Source organism: Myotis lucifugus, unplaced genomic scaffold (genome assembly GCF_000147115.1).
Source record: "Myotis lucifugus unplaced genomic scaffold, Myoluc2.0 scaffold_0, whole genome shotgun sequence".
NCBI classification, from domain to species: Eukaryota; Metazoa; Chordata; class Mammalia; order Chiroptera; family Vespertilionidae; genus Myotis; species Myotis lucifugus.
The window spans coordinates 41,637,832-41,661,492 of NW_005871048.1; the positions used below are offsets into that span (position 1 = coordinate 41,637,832).

The 23,661-nt window shown below is 38.3% G+C and overlaps 2 protein-coding genes across 6 annotated transcripts in view; both read right to left on the reverse strand.

The window, feature by feature from the left end:
* The window catches only part of GTF2H2 (general transcription factor IIH subunit 2), a 21,394-nt gene extending 5,684 nt beyond the window's left edge, over positions 1-15,710 (reverse strand). Inside the window, exons 1-12 of the mRNA XM_023752415.1 lie at positions 14,476-15,710; positions 13,230-13,317; positions 11,391-11,468; positions 11,028-11,064; positions 10,750-10,836; positions 10,110-10,160; positions 9,724-9,778; positions 7,585-7,690; positions 5,786-5,876; positions 5,389-5,476; positions 4,825-4,932; positions 4,106-4,169 (exon numbers count right to left, since the gene is read on the reverse strand). Coding sequence (XP_023608183.1) covers positions 4,106-4,169; positions 4,825-4,932; positions 5,389-5,476; positions 5,786-5,876; positions 7,585-7,690; positions 9,724-9,778; positions 10,110-10,160; positions 10,750-10,836; positions 11,028-11,064; positions 11,391-11,468; positions 13,230-13,285 — 821 coding nt within the window. The 5' untranslated portion in view covers positions 13,286-13,317; positions 14,476-15,710. The remainder of the gene's footprint in view (positions 1-4,105; positions 4,170-4,824; positions 4,933-5,388; positions 5,477-5,785; positions 5,877-7,584; positions 7,691-9,723; positions 9,779-10,109; positions 10,161-10,749; positions 10,837-11,027; positions 11,065-11,390; positions 11,469-13,229; positions 13,318-14,475) is intronic.
* Positions 15,711-19,473: 3,763 nt separating this feature from the next.
* OCLN (occludin) overlaps positions 19,474-23,661 on the reverse strand; it is a 49,099-nt gene continuing 44,911 nt past the window's right edge. For all 5 annotated transcript variants that reach the window (XM_006081357.3, XM_023751036.1, XM_014452037.2 and 2 more), the window contains one exon: positions 19,474-22,565. In XM_006081357.3, coding sequence (XP_006081419.1) covers positions 22,443-22,565 — 123 coding nt within the window. In that variant the 3' untranslated portion in view covers positions 19,474-22,442. The remainder of the gene's footprint in view (positions 22,566-23,661) is intronic.

The window sequence follows — 23,661 nt, forward strand, 5'->3', positions numbered from 1 at the left end:
TCCGTATAGCCTTCCAGTAAGCCTGTGGAGAGTAACTCAGTTCTTTTACAAACATATGATGAAAAGGGAGAAAAGTTAGAGCAGAGTGAAGTTGCTCTCTTGATATCTAACTCTAGAAGTTGTTTCTTAGCTGACTTATGTACATATCTGAGTTCATCCTGTGAGCATTGTTGAATATTAACCCTTAATCCTTCAGGGAGCTCACAGTTGCTGCAGAAAGAATTTGCCATAGCTCTCCTCCAGCCAGTTCCCTCGGCTGCCTCTGCCCTTACTCCTCCCACTGTCCTCATCATAGGTGTATGATTTTTGTCCAGTCTATTCCTGCACCCCCACATCGCTCTCCCCCCAAGAATTGTCAGTCCACTCCCTTTCTATGCCCCTGATTATATTATATTCACCAGTTTACTCTGTTCATCAGATTTTTTATTCACTTATTTTCAGATTCACTTGTTGATAGATATGTACTTGCTGTTCATAATTTTTATCTTTACCTTTTTCTTCTTCCTCTTCTTAAAGAATACCTTTCAGCATTTCATATAATACTGGTTTGGTGGTGATGAACTCCTTTAGCTTTTTCTTATCTGTGAAGCTCTTTATCTGACCTTCAATTCTGAATGATAGCTTTGCTGGATAAAGTAATCTTGGTTGTAGGTTCTTGCTATTCATCACTTTGAATATTTCTTGCCACTCCCTTCTGGCCTGCATAGTTTCTGTTGAGAAATCAGCTGACAGTCGTATGGGTAATCCCTTGTAGGTAAGTGACTGTATTTCTCTTGCTGCTTTTAAGATTCTCTCTTTGTCTTTTGCCCTTGGCATTTTAATTATGATGTGTCTTGGTGTGGTCCTCTTTGGATTCCTTTTGTTTGGGGTTCTCTGCGCATCCTGGACTTGTAAGTCTATTTCTTTCACCAGGTAGGGGAAGTTTTCTGTCATTATTTCTTCAAATAGGTTTTCAATATCTTGCTCTCTCTCTTCTTCTGGCACCCCTATAATTTGGATGTTGGTACGCTTGAAGTTGTCCCAGAGGCTCCTTACACTATCTTCATATTTTTGGATTCTTTTTTCTTTTTGCTTTTCTGGTTGGGTATTTTTTGCTTCTTCATATTTCAAATCTTTGACTTGATTCTTGGGATCCTCTTGTCTGCTGTTGGATCTCTGTATATTATTCTTTATTTCAGTCAGTGTATGCTTAATTTCTAGTTGGTCTTTTTTCATATCCTCCAGGGTCTCACTAAATTTATCGGCGGTTTCTAGAAAATTCTTGAAAAACCTTATAACCATGGTTTTGAACTCTATATCCAGTAGTTTGCTTTCCTCCATTTCTGTCATTTGTGACCTGTTTGTCTCCACATTTTTTATACTTCCCTGTGTTGGTAGAGTGGCTTTGTGTGCTAGGTGTCCTATAGGGCCCAGTGGCTTAGCCTCCCTAATTATCTGAGGTGGACACTCTTGGTGCACCCCTTTGTGGGCTTTGTGCACAGTCTTGTTGTAGTTAAGCCTTGATTGTTGTAGGTATCACTGGGAGGAATTGACCTCCAGGCCAATTGTCTGTGAGAACCAGCTGTGTCTAAGGTGGGAGAACTTCTGTGCTGAAAACACCCTTCTGGGGCAAGACTTGCTCCAGTGGGGCTTTGGTGCTCACTGAGTCTGCCCCCTGAGTGTGTCCCTTATGGATCTGAGGAGTTGTAATCTGGATGGTCCCACTCTGACCACTGGGTACACTGGCTCTTGGATCTCTAAGGAGGTGCTAATTTAGCCTCTGCCTGAGGCTACCCAGCAGGAGCTACGAAGAGATCTGCAGTTTCTCCTTCCTTGTTTGGGGTTTGGAGGTGCCCAGATGAGGCCCAGTTGTGAAGCAATGCAAGCTGCTGTGGGGCCTTGGGCCTTCTCTTGGAAGTTCTGGGTCTGTCTGGCCCAGCTGCAGTTTGTTAGGTAATTTTCAGATTGCAAAGGGCCAGGCCTTTCATATGCAAAAGCCTCTGCGCACAGCTTGGGTGGGGCGGGGTCTCAGGGAATCAACAGGGCAGAGCAAACAGCTATGGCTGATCCTCAGCCCTGCCCTAAGAGATCCCGAGTCTCAGTGTCCCGGTAATCGCTGCAAGCTCCTCTGAGAGAAAGCCGCCCTCGAGTTCCAAGTTCTGCCCACTGCCAGACAGTCAGTTTCTCCCTGTATGAGTCTGGGTCCCCAGAGACTCGCCCAGAACTGGAGTTCAGAGCAGTCGGGAGCCTGTGACTCCCTCCCAATTGAAAAAGACAACTGCATCCTCAGTTGCCAGCCCTTTCCACGTGCGCCTTCATACTTCTGCACTTTACTTCCACACCTCCTGAGTCTCAGTGTGCTTTTCTCTTTCCTTCTAGTTGTAGAATTTCCACTCAGCCAGCCTTCCTGTAGTTCTGGATGATGTCCGTTTTGTCTTTTAGTTGTATTTTTGAAGTTGTTGTGGGAGGCAGCAATTTCCGGTGTTTACCTATGCCGCCATCTTGGTTTTTCTCCTCTTTTGGTTACTATTTGAATGAAATATTTTTCTGTTCTTTTACTGTCAACCTATGTGTCTCATTTGATATAAAGTCTCCTGTCTGCATTTTTGTTTTGAATAGTTTCCATTAATGTCTTTGAATTCACTAATCTTTTCTTCTTCAGTAACTAATTTGCTGTTAAATTTTTTATCTTACAAACTGTATTTTTCATCTCTAGAAATCTGAATTGGGGTTTTTTCCCCTAGCTTCCATGTCTCTTATCATGCTCATGTTCTTGTCTACTTTCCTGAACATACGGAATATACACATACATACCTACCTATCTTTTAACACTTTGTTTACTAATTCTGTCACTTGTTATTTCTGGATATGTTTCCATTCTGTGATTTTTCCCCTTTTTATGGGTATTTTCTGACTTCGCATGCCTGGTAATTTTTGATTGCCTGCCAGACATTGTGAATTTTGCTTTGGGGTGGTGGACTTCTTTGTATTCCCTTAAGTATGGTGAGGCTTTTTCTGAAATATATGTAAGTAACTTGAAATAGTTTGATCTGTTCAAGACTTGCTTTTAAGTTTGTTAGGCTGCCCAGTGCAGCTGTTAGTCTAGTGTTAATTTGGTTCCATTACTGTGGACTCTGTTCAATGCTTATTATGTTAAGAGGCCTCTCCAAACTGACTGGTGGGAATATAAACTACTCCCTGCCCCGTGTGAGCTCTAGGGATTGTCCTGCCAGCTCCTGTCCACTGGCTCTTTCCATAGCTCCAGGAGTTTGCTCACAGTGACTCATGAGGAAGTCCCTGTAGATCTTGAGAGCTGTGTGAAGCTCTTTACACTCTAGTACTCTGCCCTACAAAATAACAGCCATTTCAGCCTCCTCAAACTCTGAACTTGGTTTCTTCAACTGAGCAAGACCTCCAGGCTCTGTGTGGGTTTTCCTTCCCTATACTGCAGCCTGGAAATTCTCTCTAGACAGTGAACTGCAATCAGAGGGCCGATGTCTTTTGTTTCCCTTCTTTTAGGGATTCTTATCTGCATTAACTGTTTCCAATATCTGAAAACTGTTGTTTTATATATTTTGTCTGGTTTTCTGGCAGGAGGCAAGAGGGTAAATCCAGTCCCTGTTACACCTTATTTATAGCTGGAGACAGCAATCTTTTTTATAATATTTAAAATTACTTTCTTAAATTTACTAGTAGTTTTACAATTATGTAAAATGTAAAGCTCCAAAGTTAAAACAAGGTATATGCAGAAAAGTCTATGATCTATCTCTTTGCCTTCCTCCACACACCTAGGTAACCATTTTTTAGTTTTCCCTTTTGATTTCCATTACTATTTTTATTATTAATATAAGCAAGTATGTATATCTACTCTAATTCCCTCCCTCTTCTTAGATAACTGGTAGCACTCTATACACTTTTCTCTACCTTGTTTTACTTAGTAATACACCCTAAATATTACTGCATAGGAGTATAGAGAGATAGTTCTCACTCCTTTTTACAGCTATATAGAATGTAATATTTTACAAAAGCCATTACATTTCAAGCCCATCTTTTTCATTTGTAACTTATAGAATGGAATTAAAACTATAAAAACATCATCACTGACAGTTTCCAGGTTTTTACTTACGCCATGCTGAAAGAGGGCTTTGCATCTTGATCAGACAGAGAAGCAACGGTATGCTGAGGAAAGCCTTCATAGAAAAAATGTATTACTTCCTTTTTCCAAGCAAATAACAAAATTCTAGGACCAGAAACTAAAAATGTTCCTACCACAAAGCCCACAAAGTTGGAGATTAAGCAGGAGATTCTTCTTATATTTAAAAAGTTGTATCTTTTTAAGTATAAATGTAATGAATGATTATAAAATTTTTAGAAAATAAAGGAAAACAAAAAAATTTTTACATGATACAAAATCCATCATTCTGTCTCCTGAAAAAAATCACATTGAGCAATTTGATGTAACTTCCTACAACCTTCTGTGTCTTTTCAATTTGTATTACACAGCTTTGATCAAACAGTACTGAGTAATACAAGTTTTGTAGCTTATTTGTTAAATTTCCTAGTATAAGGATTTTTCTATAAATACAGTGTCTTTAAACCTTTCTCGCTGTAACAATAAAAACCAGTAGTGTTCTCTGAGTGATAGGACTACAAATGGTTTTAATTTTCCTTTTATATCTCTGTATTTTCCAAAATTGCTTCACCAGCATAATTTTCTCTAACTATAAAACATATGAGTTTAAAAAATCTTAAATGTTAAAATAACTTGTGCAAATGAAAATAGAAAGTCTAGTTTAACCCAAAAATATATATATGTTAAATGTCTATTTTAAAATAAACACTTACCCATACGAATCAGTGAGCACTCAGAACTTGAGCTAGCAGGAGGAGGACTAACATGATGTGTTAGCAATTCTTTGTAATGGCTTTCATCTAAAATAACATGGTATGTGCCTAACAAGATAAAAAGCAAAATAAAATAAAATCTGCTTTCCAGAGAGAATAATGAATTATATAATTTCTATGTATTTCTATAAAAACATTTAATTATCATTTTTCAAAAATCTTATTTAAATAATATCTTTACTTGTCTTCTCTAGGAATAATTATAATTACAATTTAATTAAAGCCAAGTTATAAGATCTTTACAAAGTATTACATCTAATGAAATTTCTAGCTTTTCAAGAGTATACTGCCTCTGCACACTGACATAATTTCTGAAAATTCCTTGCATTTTGAGACATCAACAGAAGCAATGATATATTTAAGATGACTACCCATATTTTGGACTTCAGGACATGAACTGTTTAATTAAAGCTTAAAAACAGGCTAAAACACCCAATTTAATTAATAGCTTGTTACTTCTTACATAGCAATTATGAGTAAATATTGAAGATTCTAGATATATACCACCAGTTTCACGAGCAAGTACAGTGCAAACCCGAACTTCTGCAGACAATCCAATAACAGACACTCTAATTTTAGCTGTCTTTAGGGTCTTCATAAAATCCAAGGAAATGGATGGTTTGGGGGGAAGAAAAAAAGAGCATTAAACAATTAGTGTTTGAAAAATAAACAGAATGCTCTGAAAACTTGTAAAACTTACAAGAATTAATTTACAGATTACAAAATCTATGTATATAGAAGCCTAAGCGACTGGCCAACCAGCCAACTGTTTGACCGGCTGACCGATAGCTATGATGCGCACAGACCACCAGGGGCAGATGTTCAACACAAGAGTGGAAACCACTACAGAATTTCTTTAGAGTTGTAATTTCGGTTGTGATTATAAAATTATTGTATCTACCTTGATTAGGTCATAGATATTAGATGGATCACAAGTTGTGAGGCTGCTAAAGATGATTAGGACTTCTCTACTTGTATGCCCAGGCATGTGTCTAAAGAAAGACAAAATACAATCCAATTAGGTACAACAAATTACAATAATATAGTTTATCCAAAAAGGACAGTATACATGGTTTATAAATTTAGACTACAGAATATTTCATTTGTTTCAACACTGCAAAGAAAGGAATTGAAAATTCTTGTAAGTTTTAGGGATAGAGAGATAAACAAGACTGACAAAGGTTCTTGACATCATTAATCTTACATTCCAGTAGATTTGTTTCATACGAAATCTAAAGGGTAAATTGGAAAGTACAATAATACCATATGGGTCAATTTTAGGATGTATACATGTGGCGTGACAACAGTAATGTACTTCTTTTTTAAAGTTCAGGGTGATTCAGAGTCATAATAAGCATAAACATTAATTTTTGTGTACCATTTATTGATTTATTTTTATTTATTTATTTTTTTTACAGAGAGTAAAGGAGAGAGATAGTTAGAAACATTGATCAGCTGCCTCCTGCACACCTCCCACTGGGGATGTGCTGGCAACCAAGGTACATGTCCCTGACTGGAATTGAACTTGGGACCTTTCAGTCTGCAGGCTGACGCTCTATCCACTGAGCCAAACCGGTTAGGGCCTTGTGTACCGTTTAATTAAATGATAGCTTATGGACTTTTAAGATGTGATAAGCAGTTATCCTCTATACTAAATAGAGATTTCTACGCTTTTAGGAGCAATTTTATCAGTTATTTATAGCCAACCTGCTTATATCTTCCTTATTAGGCTCTTAGCTTTCACTTGTGGAGGTTGCTATGGTGCCTACCTTTATTACACATATTACCTTCTCATCTACTTTGAAACTAGAAAAATATCTATTATATAAAGGTATAAAAACCTGAGTCAGGACAGATTAGCCAGGGACAAAATATATGAGCTTTAACTATACTGAATACTTCCTCTTGGGTCTAAGTTATATTCCATATAGTTGAACTTGTTGGAAAAGAGTGCTATTAATTTACAGATTACAAAATCTATGTATATAAAAGCCTAAGTGACTGGCCAACCAGCCAACTGTTTGACCGGCCGACCGATAGCTATGATGCGCACTGACCACCAGGGGCAGATGTTCAACACAAAAGTGTAAACCACAGGCATGGACACATGGAACAGACTGATGAATCTCAGAGGGAAGGGGGGAGGGAGGAGGGCAAGGATAGATTAACCAAAGATCTTATATGCATACTAGAGGCCCGGTGCATGGATTTGTGCACCGGTGGGGTCTCTCGGCCTGGCCTGTGCCCTCTAGCAATCCGGGAACCCTCAGGGGATGTCGGAGAGCCAGTTTTGGCCTGATCCCCACAGGCCAATCCAAGGGACCCCACTGGTGCACAAATCCATGCACCGGGCCTCTAGTAAGCTAATAAAAGGTAATAAATATACAATAAACTCAAATTATTATACCACATTAAATTCCATATACAATGAATTTTCAATAAAATAATTTTTCAACAAAACATTTCTTTTGTAATACTAACGCTGCTACAATTTTAATTATATTTTTCTAAAACCTCACCAATTAAAATATAAAATAAAAATTAACACCACACTAAACATCATAAATGACATTACATATTTCTCTTAATAATGATTTCATTATAGCTGGGTTTATAGAGATACATATTAACATATTATCCTTTCAGCAACTTATTCAAAACACTTTGAGATCAAATATGTAATAAATATAAAACACTAACTTTAGAGTTTGCATAGCCATGTTTAAGGAGTTATAAAGAGATGGCTCTCCATGGCAGGTCATATCTACAGCTTTCTTCAAAGATGTTATGTGTTTTCTAGGGTTTCCTAAAATAGAAATGGAATAATTTACTTTTATTTATTTTAAATTTTATTTATTTTAGTTACAGTTTACATTCAATATCATTTTACATTAGTTTCAGGTGCACAGCATGGTTGTTAGACAATCATATACTTTACAAAGTGTATCCCTTGTTAATTTACTTTTAATAAAACTCTATTTATACATTATAGAATTTGTCTCTCCCAAAATTTACATATTTATGTTAAAGAACAGAATCCTTTCAATTTATGTCTTTAGTAACTTGCATTTTTATGAGAGATGTTTGTTATATAAAGTCTCACTTCACACTAAAAAAATATAGTAAGTCCACACTAACGTTGTCAATAGGTTCTAAAACTTTAAACGAAACAACGTAAAACAAGACCGATTTTACTAATTGATATAAACAAGAGTTAAGCTCCTACAGCATCTCATCACTGCTATAATGAAATGATGCTGAACTTGATGTTATTCAAGGATCTGCTGTACTAATCGCTTTTTACCTATTAGCACACATTTTAAATAATATTAACCTAGAGTGCATAACTTTTTACTTTTACTATTTCCCTATTTCATCACTTTTAAGACTAACATATGTTCACATTTTACTATCTCTGAAATCATGCTGTGTCTTACCATCACTGGCAGCCACACAGCATGTGGAAACCTATGAATGGCTATCGATGTGCTGTTGCTTCAAGTGCATTATGTACATTGTTTGTGCTATTCACATCAAGTTTAACTGTGATTTAAAGTGTTTTTTAGAAAGGTTATTAATACAAAAGGTTAAATCTTTATGTAGAAAGACATGGCACAGAGCAGTGAGGTGTAAACTTGTACTAGTCAAGCAAAAATTCATTGATAGAAGAATGTCTGCAATTCTACATTTTTCTTCAGGGGAAAACCCCAAGAGCTTTAAAAAACCTAAGGAGGATTTCCACAAATATACAAAGCTGTGTTATCTTCTGTTATAGAAATAATATCTATGAAAAAATTCTCCATCTCAAGCCAAGTTATACAAATGAAGGGAGGACAAACTGCCAAATTCTTTAGAATGGTTGATCAACACATTACATCATTAAGAAGCTGATATGAACAAGTCACGTATCACTGATCTTGTGTCAAAGTTTAATTGCTAGTGTTTCCTTCTTTTTTTTAAATCCTCACCAGAGGACATGCTTAGAGAGAGGAAAGGAGAGAGAGAGAAAGAGGGAAACACTGATGTGAGAGAGAAACATCAATCAGTTGCCTTCCTTACATGCCCTCACTGGAGACCAAACCCACAACCCAAGTATATGCCCTGACCAGGAATTGAACTGGCAACCTTTCAGTGCACAGGATGACACTCAAACAATGGAGCCACTCCAGCTGGGCAATATTTTCTTCTTGATGATATCTCAAAAATTATGAAATTTGAGATTCAATGAAATATAGTATTTTTCAGACATTTTCTCCTATTTTAACAGTCTTCATATTAAGTAATGATAATCAAAACTCACCACGTGGCCACTGTGGCTCAGTGATTGAGCATCGACCTATGAACCAGGAGGTCATGGTTCGATTCCTGGTCAGGCAGGGCACATGCCTGGGTTGCGTGTTCGATCCCCAGTGTGGGGCATGCAGGAGGCTACTGATCAATGATTCTCTCTCATCATTGATGTTTCTATCTCGCCCTCTCTCTTCCTCTCTGAAATCAATAAAAATATACTTTAAATAAATAAATAAATAAATAAATAAAAGTTTGTCTTAGCCCTGGAACATACCCAGGTTGCAGGTTCAATCTCTGGTGGGGAAACAACCAGTAAAGTCTCTTTCTCTCTCTCTCTCAAACCAATTAAAAAAAATATATCCTTAGGTAAGGATTAAAAAAATAAAGATACACACACACAATAAAAACAGTTCATCTTTGATACCAAATTTAATAGAGAACATACAGGAAGGCCTAATTTTACTTACTAGGCAACCTTTTGGATAGGGTTTCAAGGCTGAGTAAATAAAGCCAAGTCCTTGAGTCCTATAAAGGTAATTTAATGCATACCTGAGAGTTCTGTCAGTTTTTCAGCTCTTTTACTCTTTGTCACAATAATTCCAATCTAAAAATAAAAACAAAAAGAATTCTTAATTTAACAAATTACTTCTTGGTAAGAATGTACATTAACATAAATTAGTGTTTACAAAAGGAATAAGTAACATGTGAGAAACCTTTTTTCATGATGCTTTAGACATAAATTTAGCTATGAGTTCACTGTACATAATTTAACTTTTAGAGTTATCTTGTTTTTCATTGACAAATGTACTAAAAACTGGTACACAGTCTGAATCACTTAATAATTCATAGAACAGATGCCCAATGTTTTAAAAATAAATTCTATTTGGCAGTAATATCAGGAATCTAATTCTGAATTCCATCACTTACTTACATACCTGACTAATAGGATTTTGATCAAAATATTCCTCTACGAAGTATTCCAACAACTGTTCAAATAAAACAAAAGGAAATACCAGGTAAGAGCAAAATAACAACCATAGGGAACATATTTTGGGAAACCTATTTATCAAGCATGATTTTTAAGTTATTAGATTTTCAAAAATGTTCAGTAACAAAAATATTACATAAAAAATGATAAAATTTAGCTCTGGCCGGTGACTCAGTTGGTTAGAGCATTGTCCCATACTCCAAATACAGGTTCAATCCCTGGCTTGGGCACACGCGTAGGGGAGACAACCGATTGATGTTTCTTTCTCACATCTATGTCTTTCTCTCTCTCTTTCCCTCCCTTCCTTTCTCTCTAAAATCAATACAAATATATCCTCGGGTGAGGATTAAGTAAATAAAACGTCTGAACTTTTTTCTCTGGAGTTTTTTAATTAATATTTTCAGACTGTGGTTGACCATGGTAACTGAAACTGAGGATAAGGGGGCGGGGGGGACGGGACTACTATAATTAGCTCTTTTGGTGTATCATTTTCTAAATGATCTGGTAGCACTTCTACTTAGCTATAGTTTGTATTAACTCAAAAGAAAAAGAAAAAAGAAGATTGTATGTAAAAAATTTTCTTTTACCTTTAAAGTACATGTCAGTCTATTCGGCTTTAAATCTTGGTCTTCCATTGTTCTTGACCCATCTACTACCACATAAAGATGGCGCATCTACAAAAAAAATACAAAGAAGGACAGTTTTCAAATACTTTTTTGACCAAGAAGTAAAAATGGCATTTAGTACTCACATAGTCTATATATTTTTTTAATATGTTGTTTTAAAAGGTTTGTTTATTCTATCAAGGCAGAATGCTTCTTAACCCCAAAATAGTTCTGTACCAGTAAAAGAAAAAATAACATACCATTCCAAGTCGAACTTGTCCATGGTGCTCAAATACTCTGTTAAAATTATGCAAACATTTTAATGGACTATCTATCATATACTGCCCCCCAAAATCAATACAATGCTTCAACTAGCCTGCATTTATTTAGTAAATTATTAACTTACGGGAGCCACATAATTATAGGCATTCTGGATAGTCCCTAAAGACCCATTTCCCTGCTCAAGTACTAGGTTCCTGGTTCCTTCCCCCTGTTTAGGTTACAGGTCAAATTCCTTGAAACACTGGTGAAATTAAGTACTGAGGAGTGGGTATAGGTGCACAGAGAAGCTTAAAGAAATATATTTTAGCTTTTGTAACATACCTACAAAAAAGTTTACATACCTTTTTCTCTTTGCTTTGAAGAGAATGTCTTCTATTGTAGCTTTCAGTGATCCTGACTCATCTTCTTTAAGAATCTCCCTATAAGCAGTAATTACTTGTTTAGAAAGATAAGCTAAAAATGTATTAACCCAATAGAAATGAAAACATATGTCCATATAAAGATCTGTATGTAAATGTTCACTGGTGCATTATTCATAACAGCCAAAAACTGTAAGAAATCTAAATGTCTATCGACTGATGAACGGATGAGTAAAAATATGGTTTAACAACAGAATAGAATATTATTCTCCAATAAAAAAAGAATGAGTTATTGATATATGCTACATGAATGAACCTTGAAAATAGCATTTAAAAAAATTGATTTTAGAGAGAGAGGGGAAGAAAGGGAGGGAGGAAGGGAAGGAGGAAGGAAGAGAAAGAGGGAAGGGAAGAAGGGAAGGAGAATGAGAGGGAAGAAGGAAGAGGTAGAGAAACATTTATTTGTTGTTCCACTTATTTATGCATTCATTGGTTGCTTCTTATTTGTGCCCTTACCCAAGAACAAACCTGCAACCTTGCCCTGGCTGGTGTATTCAGTGGTTAGAGCATTGATCCATACACTGAAGGGTCAAGGGGTGCATTCCCTGTCAAAGGGCACGTACCTGGGTTGCAGGATCAATCCCAGGCCCTGGTCAGGGCATGTGCAGGAGGCAATCAATCGATGTATCTCTCTCTCTCTCTCTCTCTCTCTCCCTCCCATTCTCTCTAAAAAAAAATCACTGGGAAAAAAACTATCTTCGGATTAACAAAATCAAACAAACAAACAACAATAAAACCTGCAACCTTGCCCTGGCCAGTTTGAAGGATCCCAGGTTCGATTCTTGTCAAGGGCATGTACCTTGGTTGCGGGCACATCGCCAGAAGGGGGCGTGCAGGAGGCAGCTGATCAATGTTTCTCTCTCATAGATGTTTCTAACTCTCTATCCCTCTCCCTTCCTCTCTGTAAAATATCAATAAAATATATTTTAAAAAAAACAAAAACAAAAACAAAACCTGCAACCTTGGCATATCAGGACAACACTCTCACAACCTGAACTACTGGGCTAGTGGGAAAAACAGTATGTTAAGTGAAAGGAAGCCAGACACAAATGACCACCTATTATATTATTACATTTACATGAAATGTCCAGAAAGGGCAATCTATAGAGACAGAACGTAGATTAGTGGTTGGCTAGGGCTAGAGGTATAAATTGAATTAATTGTAAGTGGGCAGGAGGGATCTTACTGGGGTGCTTTTAAAAATGTTCTAGGACCTGACAGGTAGCTCAGTTGGTTGGAGCGTTATCCCAGTGTAACTAGGTTGCATTCGATCCCCAGTCAGGGCCTATACAAGAAGCAACTAATGAATGCACAAATGAGTGGAGAAAAATTTGTGTCTCTCTCTCTAAAAATTTTTTAATGTTCTGAAACTGATTTGTGGTGATGAATGCACAACTGAACAAATTTTCTAAAAATCACTCAGTTACACACTGGAAACAGCTTAATTTTAACATTTGTAAAATATACTTTAATTAAGTTGTAAAAAAATGTCTAAAAGATGCCTGGCTGGTGTGGCTCAGCAGTTGAGAGTCAACCCAGGAACTAAGAAGTCGCCAGCTCGATTCCCAGTCAAGGCACATGCCCGGGTTGTGGGCTCGATCCCAGTGGGTGCTGTGTAGGAGGAAGTCAATCAATGACTTCCTCTCTCATCGATGTTTCTATCTCTCTATCCCTCTCCCCTCCTCTCTCTCTAAAAATCAATAAAAATATACTTTTAAAAAATGTCTAAAAAGAGAGACATTATAATAATGCTCTACTCACCATGTTCTTTCATAGCCTCCTTCCCATCGCTTAGTTCTTTCAGGTTCTTCATCCATTTTTTCTTAAATGTATTATATTATTCAATATCCTATAAAAATCATTACATTGTAAATTTCCTAAAAGTATTTGTTTTGTTGTTGAATGACATTTTTTTTAGATTTTTTTCCGTTTATTAAGGTATTACAAATGTGTCCTTATCTCCCCAATATCCCCCCATCCCCAACTCATGCCCTCACCCCCGCCCCCTGTGTCTGTATCCATTGGTTATGCTTATATGCATGCATACAAGTCCTTTGGTTGAATGACATTTTTTATACAATTAAATTTGAAAAGTAAAGAGGGGGAAGTAAACATACCAAGTAAAAAAAAAAATCAGAATGCAAGGTCATCTTATATTCTCTGAAATTTAGTCAATAATTGTTGGGTGAAAAAAATTTACAAAATCCTCATGGAACTTTTCCCATCCCCAAGAAAGACTGAAAATATTTACACACAAATTTGGCACCAATAAAAGTATCTTTTATAATTTTTTAAAAAACAAAAATGCATTACAGATGTGTCATAGGACAGAACCATGGATTATGAGAAGTGAGTAGGGGTGTAGATAAAGCAAGATGAGCGACAATTAATGATTATTATAGCTGAGTGATGGATGTGGTGATTTATTGTACTACCCCTCCATCTCTGTGTATATGTGAATTGTTTCATAATCAAATTTTTAAATGAAATTTATTATTTATAAATGATAAATGCTTATGGCTCATAATTCAAAAAATGACACACTATTAAACCTACACAGATATCTACTATTAAAAGGAAAACAATTTAGTAATTCAATAAATAGGTTTCATCTGTATGACTGGATTAAGGGTGATTGGTTTTTTTTTGTTTCTTTATTCATTTCTGTATTTTCAATACGAACCTTCATTTCTTGAATAATCAAGGACAAAACAGGTAGTAGGGGGAACCTATTAACCATAACCAAGTAATAAACATCCCATCACATCCACACCTCCACCCTCTCCAATGAAATATCCCTGCCTACCCCACACTCTCATTCTCAGCTTTCTTGGTGCATAAATGAAGGCTCAAAGGAATCCTAAGTGCCAAGACATTAAGGACAAAACAAATCCCCTCGCTGGCAGAGTCAAAGATAAATCTTTATGATGAGGACCAAAACCAAGACCTTACCCTCCTTTTATATTATTGTTTCTAAAACAGACATTTAAGGATCTGAAGAACTGACCTATAAATGGACTTCTGGAATTAAAATCTATTGACAAGTTGTACACGGTGTTTATGGCAACACTGTTTCCTGTGGCACCTGTAATAATTAGGTATTATTTACTAAAGCTCCAAGTCTCTCACTGAATCAAACACTCCACAGCACGGAAAGAGACTCTTTTGCTGCAGGAAATCTGGCGATCCACTTTAACATCTTGAAGTAGAGAAGTGACCTAATTCTAACTTCTGTACTGTTTCGACAACTATGTTGATGCCCTTGTAGGTTTAATGATGTGTAGTAACGTAACATACAGTGAATACATTGAACATTTTGATTCTCCAAGCAAGTGTTTTCAACGTTTTTAAACTCCAATTCTTTAAAAAGTGGCTCCTTGCATCCATCACATCAAGATGTATTTTACTTTTGTTACTGAATTCCCTGAAAGCTCAGACACAAGGTGAGTAGGCACTGCAGGTGGGTACACTCGCGGCTCACTGCAGACAAGCACGTTTGTTTTCGTTAGAGCTGCGCGCGACGGGAAATTGCGGGCACAGGACCGGTGTGAATGAAGCTCCCCGTGACTGAAGGCGCTGGAAGGGAAGCTGGATGCTTACAACGCATCCTGGAGAAAGATGCACTTGGTGACCCCTCAGGTCGGTCCTGGAACTAACTTCCTAATAGCCCATCTTCTCAAAATATCACTAATCTGTTTCCTGGGAACCCAAGCCCAGAAAAGCCCGCGTAAGCCTGTTGGCGTGCTTCCTGTCACAGGAGCTCAGACCGCTACCTGCCAACAACTGCGACCTGCACCGACGCCCACGCCAGGAAGCTGGTCCGCAGACCTGATCCCAGCAAGCGCTGTGAGGCAGGCTCGGGTGACCACTGTCCTGTTTTCAGGTGCGGAACTCGAGGATCGATGATTCGTCACTCCCTCGAGGCCACCTGGCTGGAGGCAGGTCGAAAACTCGAACCCAGGGTCCCAATTCCCAAAGCTCGCGCTCTGCGGTAGGGACATTCCCCAGATGTTCCCCCGCAGCTCCCACACGGAAACGGCCCTCCTCTTCCGCACGCTCCCTCACACCCTCATTCCCCATGACGCCGGTCAGGCCATTCAGCCTCCGGCCCGGGGAGTGAAGGCCCTTCGCGCCGCCAGCCGCCCCAGGCAGCCGGCCCACGCTCTCCGCTCTGCGCGGGCCTCCACCCGCGGACTCACCGGTCCGGCCCCACGCCGCTCTGCCCGGAAGCCGCTCTGCCCGGAAGCACCGCCCAACCCGCTCTAAGGGCGCCCCCGAAGTCCTTCCGCCGCACGCGGAGGCGTGGCAGAAACGTTCCGACCGCTTCAAGTGGAGGTGGTGGGAGCCCGGCGTTCCCGGGCCGCGGCTTCTCGCAGCTGATTTCGAGTGCGGGGAGGGAGCTACTGTCCCCGCTTCCAGCTAAGGAAGAGGCGACAGAAGCATCATCCCGTCTTGGAAGGTTGGAGTCCCGGTAGCCATCGATCCGGGAACTGAGGAGCATGACTTTGCTTATTTCTAAGGGTTGACATGCAGAGCGGCAGCAGCTAAACAGGACCTTGCTGTGCAAGTTTTCAGGGACGCCTCTGCTGCTCCCGGTGTTCATGTAAGGAATGTTTTATTGAACACTAACTTGGGGCCTGAGACAGTTCTCACCACTGAGAACACAGCAATGAAAAACAGACCGAAAACCTTGGCTTCCTGGGGTTTCCTTCTATGGAGACAGTTGTCAAGAAAAACAGACTCGATGAAATGGTGATAGTGGCATCGAGTAAAATGAAGCATGAAAGGAGGAATGGGCGGCTGTGTTAAATCGCGTGGTCAGAGGAATTCGCACCAGGACAGTTGAGCCGCCATCAGAATGAGAGAGGGAGTTGACCATGCTGATATTAGGGACGATCTCTCCAGGTAAAGGGAGATGCGAGCGCAAAGGTGGAAGAACATTGGCGGGTTTGAGGGACTACGTGAGCGGGGGTGGGGGGGATGGTGGCCACAGAAATCAGAGGGTGGGTGGCTGTGGGCATCGTGAGAACTTCGGAGGGAGGATGGTGGCTTGAACTAGTGTAGGAGGGCAGTGCAGGGAGTGAGAAGCGGTTGGATTCACAATCTTGTCGATAGATTGGGTGTGTATTATGAGCAAGGAACCAGTGATTCCAAACTTTTTTAGTTGAGCAACTGAAAGGTTGGAGTTGCAATTACTGAGAGGGTAGGGGATGGGTAAGATCCGTTGTTTTGGAAAAGTTGTTGGAGATGCCTGCTAGTACATATGGAATTAAGTACTAGCATTTCCCACGCTCGAGTAATGGAGAGGCAAAGCAACCCCAGAATATTTTTTAAAAGGTTAGGCCCAGGAGAGGAAGAGCAGAAAGGAACTACAGGGTCTGGAGCTGCTTTACTTCCCCTTCGTTACAGGTATTGCTTTATTGGCACCAACATTATTTCCCCATGTGTTCTACTCCCTCAAAAACAAACAGAAGCCATCCTGCGTAGTAGTGGAATGAACAGACCTGGCATTAATATCAGGCTCCGCCTGACTAGCTGGGTGACCTCAAGCAAGTCACCTATAAAATGGGGATACCTCCACCTACTCTACAGGTTTTATACATCACTAGTGGCAACTCCGTAACCAGAAGATGAGGTCTTATTGTCTTTAAAAGGGCGAGGGGAAATCGGTGTTGATGATTTTTCCCAAAGTGCCAGTCACCTTCCATCTTTGCCTCCCTCACATCTTTGACTCCTCTACAGGACTCACACACCACACTTTTCCCTCTCCCTTCCTCCCATCCTCCCTCCCTTCTCTCTATAAACGCCATGCTTTCTTCTTTTTCTTTTCTTCCCTTCCATTCTGCTGGACCATCCTATTCCAAGATGGGATGCATTCCTAACAGCCACAATCCCAAGCTCCAAGTGTCTCACTTAGGTTTACCACCCTAGAAACTTTCTAATGGAAAATCGGAGAAAAACAGGGCTCTCCAATAAATTTAAGTTAAAGCATATTCGTGGAGAGAAGCCTGAATCATTTAGACTTGTAGCAACTATAAAGTTTACTCTCCTCTATATAGATTGTAGTTTTAGACCGTGAATCAAGTAGGAATGGTACTAAAGCAAAGCTAACCGAAATATGCATCAATCCATAATCCCTTGCCATAATTATGACACAATATTCTAATCGTGTACCAAGTAGTATAATAAATGCTCTCACCTAGCCAAATGTTCCGACTTGTAAAACTAAGGGACAGCTATAAAGAATGGAACAGTTTGTTCTTTGCCCGTCGGTGGTTGGACACGATCCACAGTGAGGAAATTCATGAACAGCTCAGCCAGTGGAATCAAGCCGATATTCAAAGTGTGCAACCTCAAAGACTGGGAGAGGTGAACCTGCCTATTCCAGTACCTTTAGATGGAACTTAAATTATTCAAGAGACTCATTAAACACCTCCAGAATTTCTTATAACAGTACCTAATAATCCTTATCTTGATATGTAAACTCTATTCTTTTAAACATTTGTTCATCATTTATGAATAGTCACAGTGCCAAGCCTAATACAATTCGGAATTTAACCTGCACCCAACACAGAAGTACATAGGGGATTGGGATAATACATAAACTTTTAAGACACAATTTGCTTTTTAAAAAGTCGTTTCAAATTTCACCTTCCAGCTTTGGGAAATAGATGTAACTGGCCATATTTTTTATTTACTTCCTGACAAGGACTGGTCTAAGTTATACATTAACTACCTTCATTTAACTAGATTAGGTACAGATATCTTTCAAATAAGCAAAATGAGACACAGGAAGGCTAAGTAATTTGCCCAAAGTCACACATAAACACAGTAATTGCTGGAGGGCAAAGCAAGACCACTTGCAGGAAAGAGCAAGCAGGTTCTTTGGCAGTAACTAAAGATGTTTTGGGAACACCCTTCCACAGTGTGTGTGCGTGCACCGCCGCACTCCCCACCCCCACCCGGCTTACATAGTTCTGTGTGCATGTTCTTTTTCTAACTCCAAAGTGGCATTAATTTTAACACAGTGTTTTCCAAAAACTACACGATACTTGGACATTTTATTCATGAAAACTAGTCCCTTTAGGTCACATTGGTTCTCAACCTGTGGGTCACAACCCCTTTGGCAGTCGAACGACCCTTTCACAGGGATCGCCTAAGACCATCCTGCATATCAGATATTTACATTACGATTCATAACAGTAGCAACATTACAGTTATGAGGTAGCAACGAAAATAATTTTATGGTTGGGTCACAACATGAGGAACTGTATTTAAAGGGCCAGAAGGTTGAGAACCACTGCTTTAGGAGAAATGTTAACAATATGAAACACAGGAGGGATGAGATCACCTTCCATCTAATTTATTTGTGCTGTCATACAAGAAGAGTTATATGGTGAGTGTAAGCAGAACCATGAGCTGCCAGGAGATTGAGTTTGAATTCTTATTTCTATGGCTGAGCCTTTAAAATGTCCAGTTGAGATACTTCCAATCCCAATGCTGAAAAAGGACGAGTGTGTTTATGTTAGGGAACTCCCCCACCCGCTCCCCAGCCAACTGAATCTAAGATCCCTGCAACCATGACTAAAGAATTCTTCTGCCCTGACCCTTTATACATGCATGCCCCCCATTCAGGTCGTTATAAAAACCTCAGATATTTATATGAAAACATTTCACATTATTATAAGTACTTAAAATGCACTCAAAATTAAAAAGGACAGAGCAACTCCACCTTATCCAACCCATTAATTCATTAAGAAAATCAAGCTAGAGTGGGAGTATAGAACCTCATAATCAAAGATTCCTAGTTTAGTCACTTGATAGAATGTGACAATGGACCAGTGAATCCATCAGACCATTACTTTACTGTAAAATGAGAAATGGTTGCAAGTCGATAGAACTGTTGTAAGAAATTAAATATTTTGTGTATGTATGCGTGTATATAGAATGTAACTTTTACTATAAATACTAAGAGTTAAATTTATTTCAAAAAATACAAAGCATATGTGACAAAACTAACACCTTTTATTTCTGGGTGGTGGGTACAGGTATGTTTATAGTTTTCAATATTTCTTTAAATTTTTCAAAATAAATAAAAATGTTGATGTCATCTAGTTTTAATACAAAACACACATGTAAGAAAATCTTATGCAGTGAACCTTTATCAAATAGACCACATGCTTTCACAACAAGACCTTGAACAAATATATGCAGACATAAGAATCACAGGTCAGAGATGGAAGAGACCTCAGAAATCAAATCTAAACCTCTTGCTTTCCAGACTAGGAAACTGCTTGAGTGGCTTTTCAAAGTTATAGCCAGCTAATTAATGTCAATCCCATCAGAAACGCCCTGATCCTGGCTCCTGAAGTGGTCTGTAGTAAGTACCACATTTGCAAAATGATTTTGTTTTTGTATTTCAAAGTCCAATTTTATGGCACAATTTTACAACGCAAACTTATGCTATTTGATTTTCTGTGTTCAGCTGAATTGGTTTTGTCAGAACACTGGCAAGCTTGCCTTCATAAATTAATTACATTGACTTCCAAGCACAAAATTTTAGCACATGTAAAAATCAGTTAAGTGGCTCAAGAGAGTCCTTACCATTTGATGTGAGCCCAACAGGTATGAAAAGCATAGACTATTATCTTTACTCATATATGTAAAGCACCTGGAAAATTAAGAATTTCTTCAATTTGAAGAAATGAATCAGTGTTATAATGGAAACATTACTTAAAAGTTTATTTTAGGACCCTGGCAGGAGAGTCAGTTGGTTAGAGCGTTGTCCCAATATGTGAAGGTTGTGGGTTTGACCCAGGTCAGGGCACAAACAAGAAGCAACCAATGAATGCATGAATGGATGGAGCAACGAGTTGATGTTTCTCTCTCTCTAAAAATCAATAATAAAAAAAGTTTATCTTTGGAAAATGATTCAGACTGGTATTTAAAAAATGACATACTTGTAGATGAAAAAGGGGCTCTGTAATAAATCTGGAAAGTCCAAGGCTGATCATAAATTCCTGTGCTGATTCTGGTGGGTAGTCACACCCCAGGCATATAACTTCTTCAGTAAAAGGTTTATCTTTGCCTTACGTAAGCCCTGTCCATTGTTCTTGTGCTTCTTGGTTAACACACCTTTAAAATACCAGGGTATTCCTCTTTTTCAGACTCCTCTGAGGCATAACCACCTTCAAGAGAGCACATCATTTTTCTTGTAATACAATCCCTACCTTGCTTTCTCCGACCTTCATGTAATCTTCCTTATTTCCAAATATACAAATGAAACTGCAAACCTGTAATTCTTGGAGCATTTGAGCTTGCTTCCTGCCATGTTGTCAAAACATTTGGCTCAAATAAACTCCTTTAAAAATCGCATATATGCATAGCCCATGGACATGAACAGTAATTTGGTAAAGGCCAAGGAAGGGAGAGGCCGGGGAGGGTGGCGGTGGGCAAAGGGTGGGAAGGGGGACTCCTGCAATAGTGTCATTAAAAATTTTTAAGTAAATCTCTACAGGTACGTTGACATACTTAAATGTTTGAATTGCAGACTAATGATTAATTTACGCAGGGGTCCTCAAACTACGGCCCGCGGGCCACATGCAAATACAAATATTGTATTTGTTCCCGTTTTGTTTTTTTACTTCAAAATAAGATATGTGCAGTGTGCACAGGAATATGTTCATAGTTTTTTTTTAAACTATAGTCCGGCCCTCCAACTGTCTGAGGGAGTGAACTGGCCCCCTGTTTAAAAAGTTTGAGGACCCCTGATTTACAGATTCTTCAAAATATTTCCACAAAAACAGAGTTCTAAATTGGGGGAATAATTACAATCAACTTGGCTAGTGACATGCCCAGTATTATCAGCTAGTTTTACTTTACTAATAAAAATCTGAATGAAAAGAAAGTGCTGAGATTTAAGGGCAGACGAATCGGCTTCCTTATTAACAGATTGGGAAACAAGCAACCAGCATAACACCCAAAAGAGTTTAAAACAGTAACAGATATAATTACTGAGTGTAGTTTTGCAAAGCTTAAAATTAACAGCACTAATGACATCAAACAGGTATATTATAGAAAGAAAACACCTGGTTTAATACCTTATAAAATATGTACAGAACTTGAACATTCCTGTAAGATACATTTCAAGTCACAACTGAATTATAAATGTAATCAGGTACTCTAATATAATGAAAGCGCCTAGTTGGTTAAAGAAAAAAAAAAAGCATGTAAACCATAAAAGATTACGAAGTATTTTAAAATACACAATAAAATTCTAGCTAGTGGTTTTAAATTTTGATTTTTAAAAAGTAAATACATATTTACAATCTTTAAATTTCACAATGTGTTACTTTTGTATGGTCTTTATTACCAAGATAACATAAAACAATAAAAAGCTCTTTTAACCATTTACACACAGAAAAAAAAATCGGTAGGAAAGTTGGTAGAATGTAATATCCGTAGTAGCTACAATATGAATGGTTAGGGACTTCATTAATGGAGTCATAAAACAGACTTAACCAAAACTGCAAGCTAGGAAACAAGTGGTTTCACTTCACTGCAGAGACCCAGTTTCCTTCTCTGAAAAGGAACCATTATAAATAACAGTTACATGAAGGGAGGATTCTGGGAGGATTCAATGAGATTACCTATTGGAACTAATAAAGCACTAAGACATGACTGCCTAGGGCGTGAAAGTTCACAGCACAGTACACTCAGCAACCTTCCTGAAAAGGTTTAAAAACTTCAAACAACAGTTCTTAATATCAGAACCAGTGTTTACAGCATAAATCCTTAATTGGAGTGTTCAGCACAGTTGATTATCAAAAGCTATTTATAAAATGCTTCAATACCAATGATATGAAAGCTACCAAAACTCTGTAATGATCACAAAGGTTTGGCCTCTCTGGTTAGAGTCCAAAGTCATTTTGCATGCTGACACCACTGCCGAGATGTCGGATTCTTCTCCATCACTCAGACAATCTGGAATTTGCTTTCCGTTTTCCCTCGGTCATAATCTCCAACCATCCTCTTGATGTGGGACAACTTACTCTTCAACTGCTTGCAATAATTCCTCTTATTTTTGTAATTTGCAGACTAAAAAGGAAAAAAAATGAATCAGGTAAATTTAACAAAATAAAAATGAGTTATGTGCAGCTGCTGGGAAGGCAGAGATCAATCAAAAAAGGGGACTATTAGTCATCAGAATTGTTGGGAGTGTTAAATGATGTAACATACATAAGGCGCCTGGCAGTATCTCAAGCCAGATAGGCAGTTGATTCTCTTTGCTGAACAAAATCTTCTAACCTGAGTTTTCAAAACGACACACGAATTTCTAATGATTTGTAAAGTGACAAAAAAAAAAAATACCTATTGGCCTTTTTGATAACATACATAGCCTAAAAATTTAGTAAAACAACAAACTAGTGATACCAGTTTGGGAAAAGGGGACTGGATTAATGATGAATGAGAAAGGAAACTTACTATACATGCTTTTAAACTCTTGCATTTAAAATCATGATGTTTTGTAATTTTTACAAGTTTAATATAAAATCTTTTAAAACAAACAAACAAAACATTTGAAGTCAAGAACAACTAGGAATGGCAAGTGCTGGTAAGGATATAGAGCAACAGAAATCTATACAACTTGGTAGGAATCTCAACTGGCCCAAACCAGGAACACTGGTTGACAGTACTGACCCAAGGCTGGGTACACACTTACCCAATGACCCTGCAACTTCACTCCTAAGTATGTACCTAACAACTGCATGCACACGTGCTTAGACACTCACAAAAATGTTTGAAGCTGCATTCATTGCAAAAGCCCTAACTTGGAAACAATCCAAATGCTCAGTAATGATAGAAGAAGTGAATAAGTTGTGTTTTCTTCACAAAATAAGTAAATGAGCCACACCACATGCCAAAACATGAATGGATCTCACACAGAACTGAGCAAAAGAAATCACACAGCCCTGGCCAGGTAGCTCAGTTGGTTAGAGCGTCATCCCTGTATGCCAAGGTTGCGGGTTCAGTCCCTGGGTCAGGGCACATACAGAAAGCAACCAATGAATGCATAAATAAATGGAACAATAAATTGATGTTTTTTTCTCTCTCTCTCTCTTTCTCTCTCTCTCTCTTTCTCTCTATCTCAAATCAATCAATAGTTTTTTAAAGAGAAATCACACATATATGG